This window comes from Pyxicephalus adspersus, chromosome 8 (assembly GCF_032062135.1).
Source record: "Pyxicephalus adspersus chromosome 8, UCB_Pads_2.0, whole genome shotgun sequence".
Lineage (NCBI taxonomy): Eukaryota > Metazoa > Chordata > Amphibia > Anura > Pyxicephalidae > Pyxicephalus > Pyxicephalus adspersus.
In genome coordinates, this window is record NC_092865.1 from 71169932 (window position 1) to 71179598 (window position 9667).

Genomic DNA, 9667 nt, shown 5'->3' on the forward strand with positions numbered 1-9667 from the left:
AAAAAAAAAAAAAAAGTCAAACCCTAGTCAATGTTTCTGTGCCTTATACTTTTAATGAACATTTTAAAACAAATACAGCTCATGCACTCCATGTCTAAGAATCCTGAGGTATACCTAAGGGTATTTAAGTTTCATGCCTGCTCAGGGCAATACATATATGTGTACCATTTACACATGTACATTCTTTACAGGTACACTACACAATCCTGTGTTAGATGCTAGTGTGACTGTAACCCAAGTATATCACTCACCAGTTCTTGTAAAATCGTCTTTTGCATTCATCACTAATGTGCTCAGCAAAGATGGTCTTGAAGCTGCGGAGACCTCGTGGAGTTTGAACGTACCCGACAATGCCAACAATGACCATAGGAGGTGTCTCCACAACAGTCACTGCCTCGACAACTTCTTTCTTGTTTACCTCTAAAAAATAAAAATGGCATAAATCAATCACCATGCATGTAGTCCAATGCCTAATTCTACTGAATCTAGATTTAAAACAAAATCCCTGAGGTTAAATAACTACTTTCATCCACCAGAAGCATTTTGGCTGCTCTTCCAAATCTTTATCTGCAGCACAATGCTAAAGGTTACAGTCAGAACTCGACATTCAGCAATGACAACCAAAGGCTGTCAATCAGTCCGCCCGTCGAGAATGTATCATCATATGTAACCTTAAAGGTGAGCATGGTTCTATTTCAATAGTTTGCACTATAGGTGATAATGGCTATAGTTCTCATACTTAATACATATTACCCTCCACTAGATAATACCATCTTCACATTTGTAGCAAAACGTAGCTATTGGGAGTAATAAGCCCACCAATCTAACCGATTATTAAAGGAACATTGTGGGATTAATGTGCAAATTTTATACAGATTATTAAAACTGATGTTTATCCAACAAGGCAAAGGTGCCAACTTCCTAAGAAATGTCTAATACTATGTTAGGGTCTTTGTTATATAGCTGAAGAATATTTTATGGATGGCTGTTTTACACTTACTTGAGCCAGGCCTATCCACCTCCCGGACAATGTGGGTCATGCCAGCTTTATAACCCAGGAAAGCTGTAAGATGGATTGGTTTGCTTGGGTCATCCTTAGGGAAGCTCTTGACCTTGCCACGATGTCTCTTGCTGCGTTTGCGGGGCAGAAAGCCCAGAGAGCCGTGCCTTGGAGCGGAGAACTTTCGGTGAGACTGTAAATAAAAAAATTAATGTCACATCAAGGCTGTAATAAAAGAGGAGAGAAGAACATTCTATTATGCCCCCACAAATTATGAGATCTTTTAACTGTAAGGGAAAACCTCTAAGAGTCCCCAGTAGATCTATCTATTCTAGAACTGACAACGGATTCATAATGCACACCCCAAAAATCATAAAATCTCATCTGTTACATATCTTGCACCAGTTAGATTTGCTTTATGAACAGCTGTCAGTACCATCATACTTTAAACCTAGTAACACCCCACATATATTACTTCCCCCTAACAATATCCTCTTAAATTCACACCCTAAAAATCGCCAAGGAAAATAATTTGGGAATAAAGTGTTCTTCAAATACAGACTGTATAATCAAGCTTTAAAGCAAAGATAACATACTGTTTATCCAGGGAATATCTGATTGGAGCAAATTGTACCAGATTTTTTTTTCATTCCTCTGGACCAGCTATGTCCATAGGGTTTTATATCTGGGATATGTTTATTTCACTAATAAAGGGGTGTCAAACTCAAATACACAGTGGGCCAAAAAGAAAAACTTGGATGAAGTGGCAGGCTAACCTTGATATTTATTGAAAAAATATCTACAATTGAGGAAAGTGGCCACAGAAGGTCAGAGGAGGAGTGCTTGTGGATCCTGATTGACGCAGCAGCAAAGCATTCTGGGATTTGTAGTATTGGCAGGGCATGCAGTCTACTGGTGGGTTAGCTCTAGCAGACATGTCACAGGCCAAATATAATTACCTTGCAGGCCTAGATTTGTCCAGCGGGCCTGACTTTTGCACCCCTGCCCTGGTGGTTCCAGATTAGCGCATTTGGAGCCCGGGTCCGATGCAAGGTTAAAAACTTTTAGCTTTAGTAAGCTTGTATAGGATTTTTCATTTTATTTTGTAAAATGGAAATATAATTCTATTTGTAACACTTCTGAACAATAAACCTGGCAACACCAACATCTAACACAGTGACAGCTGCAAGGCCCCAGGTTACATATATGGCTGCCAGTCATGGAAGGAAAGCCACAAACATATATAGCACCAATATATTACATAGCACTGTACAATAAATTTAGAATGACCATTATAATGTGCTCTGCTATAACATGTACAACCCACTGATTGCAGAATTACAAAGATCTTTATATTCAATCCATTAACGTGACCGGCAAGTGACAGTCTGCTAGAAATACCAGCAAGATTCGCCATGTGCGAATATAAAGCTTTAATATCTTTACACTTTAATCACCGCACTGATATTCTGACCTTTATGCCACGTCTGTACAGTCACGTGTGCCAAGCACAGAAACGCGGCCTACACGAAAAAGCGCCCTGACTTCAGCTATTACCATCCACAAAACAAAGGCACGACAAAAGTCACCTAGAGCGGACAGCTAACAACCAAAGAAACATAAGCAGCTATGTTCCCGGTAATCTGACAACGGATGGCTGAGATATCACACGGATTTCAATGTTGTTCCTCCCACTCACCATCTTGTCTAGTCACCGAACTGGAAGAGAGAAAGGGGAAGCTACGTCCGTGTCATTTATACACGCGAAATGTAGTCCCGCCCCCTTTTTTCTTTTCTTTTCTTTTTTTTTTACTGATAAGCTTTATTGGAATGGAAACAAAAGTACAGTCTCGATTCTAATGGGATGTCGCTGTCGCGTGTTTGTCGTTATCAATAAACGTTACAAGGAGGTCACAATGCCCCCAATGTATCTGTAATTTAACGTATGAGAGTTCTAAATATTTATCCAACGCTCACCTTAGGGGACACATCCTCCTATTGTCATTAAATCACAACTGGCAGTGATTTGTAGGTTTTCACCCCAGAAATGTCAGCAATATAATTCATCTCATAATATAAACCTTCACGTTGTATTCCTTGTAGTATTTTCTCTAGACATTTATCCCTATTATTATCTTTATTTATATATTCTCTACATATTAAACAGCGAGTTATAGCCATGGTAATAATGCCGACCTAAACTCAACATTTTACTTTATATAAAAGGATAGACAGCTCTTCTAAATTAAGCAAAAATGTAACAAAAATATAAAAGGATGCAGCACTGCCCCCTAATTCTTGATGGCCTAGGCCAGGGGTTGCAATCGCAAAGGCAACACGAGTAGATCGCGGAGCCCTGCATTTCAAAATGAATAAAAGAGTTATTAAGTCCCAGTTTTTATTGTTGGTAGATCATTTTGACTTGGTCATTTTAAAAGTAGCTCTCAAGCCAAAATAGTGTGGGCACCCCTGGCCTAGGCCATCGAGAATGAATGGGAGCGCAAAGTCTACATCAGGCATCCAGGAGGCTCTTGGGTGCTCCTTCTGCACATGCCCGAACATCTAGGACATGCGCAGAAGGAGCCTTTTCATGCAGAGAGAAAAATTTGCCGATCTCACGCCTGCACATGTGAGATCAGCAAGTTTTTTTCCAACGTACGTCACCCGATCTTGCGCCTGGGTCGGTTGGCGTAGGAAGAAGAACCTGGAAGAAGATGGCGGCACCGGCACGGGGACTGTCAGGACAACATGGGACCCGATGTAAGACACCTCCAGATGAATTGGACTGCCCTGAGGGATCGAAGTCCAATGTAAGTGTGTTTTTCTTTTTTAAGGCACTTTTCAGTTTAGTTTCTCTTTAAGGAGAGCACAGAGCCTCCTGAGATACCTAGATCATGCATCCCGGGAGGCTCTGGCTGCTTCTTCTGCACATGCTCGAACATCTCAGGCATGCGCAAAAGGGGCATTTTCCCACCAAGGGGATGCGCAGTGAGATCGGATCTCTTTTTTTCCCCTCACCCCTTATAGCGGCTACTTCACCTGAACTCGCACCTACAGTGCGAGATCAGGTGACGGAAGAAGACCGTAAGAGAAGACTGAAGATGGTTGCCCCCGATGCTTCCCCTGCCCCAGGACAAAAAGGAATTCCATGACGACGTGGGACCGGATCGCAAGAAGGACAAGCTCCCCTAACAGAGTCAATAGGGAAGTTAGTGACAACACCAATTACCTACCAGCAGTCACAGACATAACCAACAATGGGCCCCTGTACAGAACTGACTAGGGGCCCCCATGAAGGGCCTTGTGGCTAAAAAGGGTACAGGGCAAACTTTGCACCTCCCTAAAGTTAGCCCCTACCACCAGTATTTTTTTTAGAATGGGAGTGGAAGCCAGAATACCCCAAGAGAACTCACTCAAACACAGGGAGAACATACAAACTCCATGTGGGTAATGAAGTCCTAGCTGAGATTCATTCTTGGATCTTAGTGTTGAAGGGCCAGATGGCTAGCCAGAGAACCACAGTGTGACCAAAAGAGAGAAAAATCACACAATTTATAGCTGAACTGTGAAATGTAGAATTGGCTCCCTCAGGAAGTAGTTTCAGCAACTACTATAGATTGCTTTAGGAAAAAGCTGGATGATTTCTGGAAGCATAGAATATAACTGGGTTTTAAAGTTTTGAAATGAAAAGAGAAACTGTTGATCCAGGTTGATGGCCCATATTATAACAATCATCTTTCTCCAAGCCCAAAGCCCCTGATTCATCAATAAAATCCGCACTCGCTGGAAGCGGAGCGATCATCCGATTCTGCTTGATGAATCAGGGGCAAAGTGTCATAAAAACAAACCAGGAGGTGGATTAATGCTAAATCTGGGCTCATTGCTAGGTCCTGGATGGTATTATTAAGTGCTGCTCAGTCCAGATAGAAGGACTGCACAATGTCCGCACTGAATGAAAAGGAAGACACATCTTTGTAATACAAATTAGGGTTAATAATTAAGAATTTCCATTAAGACTCCTGGGACGGGATGATGGAATAACGCACATCTGAAGTGACCAGAGCCCAATTGCTTTCCTTCTTTTTTCTTATCTTTTTCCTCCCTTACCTTTCCTTCTTCCCTCATTTAAATTTAATGTTTGTTGTTCTTTACTATGTATGTGTGTTGCTAGTCGTTTATTAGGCATCTTCTAATGAATGCAGCCAAAGGCTCATATCAAAAAAGCTACATAAATTTTCAATGTACATAGTACATAAGAATGGCTTTGTAACAGTTAAGAATTATGATGAACCCAAATTTTAAAACATTTTCTAAACTGTACTAAAACAAGAAAAAAAAACTTGAGGCTGATGGAATTAAATGAACAGAAGTTAATCAAACAAGCAATATAAGCCAGTATAATACTTGGAAGCAAAAAGTCAAGGATCAGTGCAGCTTGTATCACCCACTATAAAAATCCTCTGTTACAATTTTTTTCTGCACTTCCACCATATTACATCACACATGGCACTCATTACAACACTTGGCAATCTTATTTTAAAACAAAATAAAGTTTAATTTTTTGTATTTACATATGTAAATTTATACTACAAAAAACGTAAAGAGATCAGGGAGAGGAGAAATTTTATTACAGGTAATTAAATGTAATAATAGAATAATAAATAGTTAGCACAAAATTTAATTAGAAAACAAACTTTTAGTTTCTGGGTTGCTGGTATAACAATACCAACAAGAAAAAATTAGATTAGATAAACAGAGTGCACACTCATTGAGCTATAAATATGGCGTGATATACATTATACAAACATCTGTCCACGGTGTGTTGCGGAAGTTTCATTTTTAAAAATGTTCGATCAGACAGGTCAGAAAGAAACAGGCTGTGTCCCTTCTGTAATAATCCCTCCTATCTGCCTAATCCCTCCAAGAAACTGTCAAAAAAGCTGAGCTACCCATGCTTTGATGATACCTGGAATTCACAACTGAATGAACTCCCACGCACAGGCAAAGGAGTTACATCATCCTGACCCGGCTAGTCAATATGGCCCATGATAAGGGAAACAGGAAAAGATAAAGAACAAAATGGTGGTGCCCTCGACAGAATGAGTACAAGTGAGGGCATTTAAAAAATTGAGATCAAGTAAGTATGTTTATTTTATTGCAGAAGGGACATTGCCCATCCCTTCTGCAATAAAGAATCTGCCTGTCTGAATTATTTTTTAATTTTTACCTTTACTTTTGCTTTAAGTAAACATAAGCAATTGTTCAGATAGATTGGTTTAATATCAGGTCTCATTCATCATTTGGCCCCTAGTTGGTGCTTTGTTTAGTCTCATGCAAAATGCATACATAGCGGAGTTAAAGCTGAACTAAAATACCAAAAATAACTAATTAGCCTTTACTTCCGCAGATCCCTCGATTCCTCTGGAGCTTTCCTGTATTGTCCCCACGTTGTCCTGTAGTCTGCCTTTCCCCCAACACAGAGGAAGCACTTGGTGTCGCCATCTTCTTTCTGCATCTCCCGGTTTCTGCCTATGTCACCCAATTTTGCACTGGGCAGGCACGAGATCGGGAGATATAGCCTGTTGTAAATGGGAAAAAGAGAGTGTCGGTCCCACTGCACATGCACTTTTTTTTCCCATCGCAGAAAAAGCTCCTAGTTGGGCATGTGCAGAAAGAGCTGCCAGATGTCTCCTGGAATGCGTGATGTGGTTATCGCAAGGGGGCTCTGAGCGCCCATTAAAACAAAGGTTTTTACCCCACCACTACCACAAAAAAAAGGTGTTCTGAAATTAAAGCAAAGGATTCTCTCTCTGCGTAGTCTAAAACTTTTTAAAACGCTGTGTGATGACAGGGACAAAGACTAATTTGCCCACCTACATCGTTTTTCAAGGCTGTAAATTAATTTCTTTTGCAGTAGTTGATTTGCAAAAAAATCACTTTGGAAACAATCTCCAATCACCTGGATGATAATGTAAAAAAAAATGTTTTGCTTGTACACAAATGGATGGCTGAAGTCAGTGAAGTTTCATCTCACTCTCCTTTGCAGAGTGATAATTCACAAGTGCACAACCTAAACTCCTTTAGTAAATCAACACCATCCTAATCTAATATCTTTCTAAAAGTGGAATAAAGCCTATTTTTTTTTTATTGGGAGCAGACAGTTTTTTTGATTGTAGAAGGGACAGACTATGTCTGTTCTGCAGCAAAACAAACTTACCTGCCTATTTGCAATCTTCTTTATAATGTTCAGCTCAGTACACAATTCCAGCATAACTGGCTGCCAGGAAGAAATGTACTCCTATGCACATTTACATTCTGGCCTGGCCAATCAAGAAGGGTGAAGATCCTAAACCTGAAGGAGGACCAGGTAAAGATGGCGGCGCCGGTGAAGGAGTGAGGAGCAGTGAGTTAAAATTGTTAAAGTGAGTTAAATTGAGAACAGGCAGGTAAGTTTATTCTATTGCAAAACGGATATCACCTGTCTGTTTTGCAATAAGGAAACTGTCTGCTTGCATTTTTTTAATGGTAAGGCTCAGTTCTCACCTTTGAGGGAGTGACGTCATCCGGGCTTGGCCAATCAAGATGGTGGAAGATCATATCTAGGAAGAGAAGAAGGCATGAATAGGAGAAATAATTAGGAAGAATATGGTTGGATGAGACACCATATACATACACTATATTTTTTAAGCATAAAATACTGTTGCAAGAGAAGAAGGATGACAGTGATGGCACCCTATGATGGAACAGGGAAAGTTGAATATTGTCTAAGTTCAACACTTACCGACATATAACTGGATGTTTGCACCTGGTGAGGGTTCTTTAGTGTTTAAGTAGCTGCTTAGACTCAAACAAAGTAGTTACATATTGTTATCAGCATATAATCACTGCCACTTAGATTATTATCTGGTTAACCATGATGTAACAAAAGAACAAAAACTTTAGCATCAGCATTTAAAAGTAGCAGGTCATTAGTAGTTGTTTCAGCAACACAGTGACATTCTGAAATACCACATCATCTATTGTCACTTGTTTGTGTGGAATATCATGCACATTTGCAATCAAATTATAACAATTAATAATACCAATTAATTATAGAACACTGTTTTTTGATTTTTTTCTATTTCAAAAAATTTATGAGAGCAGTGATAAAAATTTACCAATCCAAGGCAGTTATTTTTCACACATATGCAACATGTTGCGATCACCCCTGTAGGTGCGGCCAAATTGTAACGGGGTTTTCCGTAGCAGGGTGATGACTGAAACTCTCAGAGGCTCGGAGATCTTTGTATTAAAGGGTTTATTGAAAAATCCAACACATATAGGTGAGAGGGTTAAAGTAGTATAGTACCATTCCATGCCATTCTCATTAACCGTAGCTCCACTGGGAAATATTTTCTCCATGACACAATGACCTTTTTCCTAAAGTCCCATTCCTGATTTCAAGCACCTACTGGATCCTGTCTAAATGGTTTAAGCTTTACATCCCAGCCTAGTTTAGCCCCAGGGCTTCAGTACCATCAGTTCTGTCCACTCTCTCTGCAGCATTCCTTGGCTTCAGGAATGCCCTTCCCATTCCCTAATCTCAGTTCTCCAACTATTTGGACTCTTAGTAACTACCTGCCTAAAAAGGCAGCAAAATATGCCATACGCCACAAAAGCAGTGCAGAAGGTTTCTACCATTTGGTTTCGTACCTATATCCGTCTTCGGCCCCGCGCAGAAGGTGCACCGGGCACGGGCATCTTTTCTCTCTGCTTCCGGGTTATTTTTCCTGCGTCACCTGATCTGGCACTGCGCAGGCACGAGATCCGGTGATGTAGACTGGGAAAAAACATTGCCGATCTCACATGCCCATTTTTTCTTCTATTGATCTGCGCATGCCCGAGATCAGGGCCTGCCGAATGTGTGACATAAATATCCCGGGAGGCTTTGCGCTCCTATTCTGTCTTGATGGTCGTGGCCATCAATACAGAAAGGGGAGGTGTTCCACCTTTTTTTTTATATATTGATAAATGTGGTAAATTGATAACTACAAATATCATAAATGTGTCCTTTTCTCAGTGTTTCATAATTTTCTAACACACCAAAACAGAGTATAAGACTAACAAACTATCCTACTTTTGAATACAATTTAGTGAAACCCGAGGATGGAAAAATATTAATTTCTTACCAGGACAGGAACACTGCATTTAGGTTTCCTGCAAATCATGTTGATCAATAAGAAATATACAGCAATTATTAGCAAGTCAGTGAAAAAATATGTAAATATTTTGTATTCATGATTATTTAGGGTATTATTAATTATTATTATCCTAAATAATCATGAATAAAGAATATTTGTTTTATTTAAAATATGATATTTATATATAACATAATAAGACTAATAATTATATGATTCCCTGTATTAGTACAAACTTTACAAATACTGTCTGTAATCCTTATTGTGTATCTTATTCATTGACTTGTAATAGTTTGTTACATTCATAAGACATAATGAGGGCTGCTTGCTGTCTGCACAGTGATGCCTGTAAGCTGCATGGCTGCACTGACCCGCAAATGAGTTCTGATTAGTTGCTATGGAAACAGGGACCTGAGTACCAACTTCAGCATGAAAAGGTAAGTGTAAAGAAAGTGCAACACATAATAAGTTATTAGGGAATTAAAGTGGA

The 9667-nt window shown here is 39.7% G+C and overlaps 1 protein-coding gene across 1 annotated transcript in view; it reads right to left on the reverse strand.

Annotated features, from left to right (window-relative positions):
* The window catches only part of RPL3 (ribosomal protein L3), a 6552-nt gene extending 3772 nt beyond the window's left edge, over positions 1-2780 (reverse strand). Inside the window, exons 1-3 of the mRNA XM_072421109.1 lie at positions 2700-2780; positions 1001-1193; positions 252-420 (exon numbers count right to left, since the gene is read on the reverse strand). Of these exons, the coding sequence (XP_072277210.1) occupies positions 252-420; positions 1001-1193; positions 2700-2702 (365 nt within the window). The 5' untranslated portion in view covers positions 2703-2780. The remainder of the gene's footprint in view (positions 1-251; positions 421-1000; positions 1194-2699) is intronic.
* Between the last annotated feature and the right edge of the window lie 6887 nt (positions 2781-9667).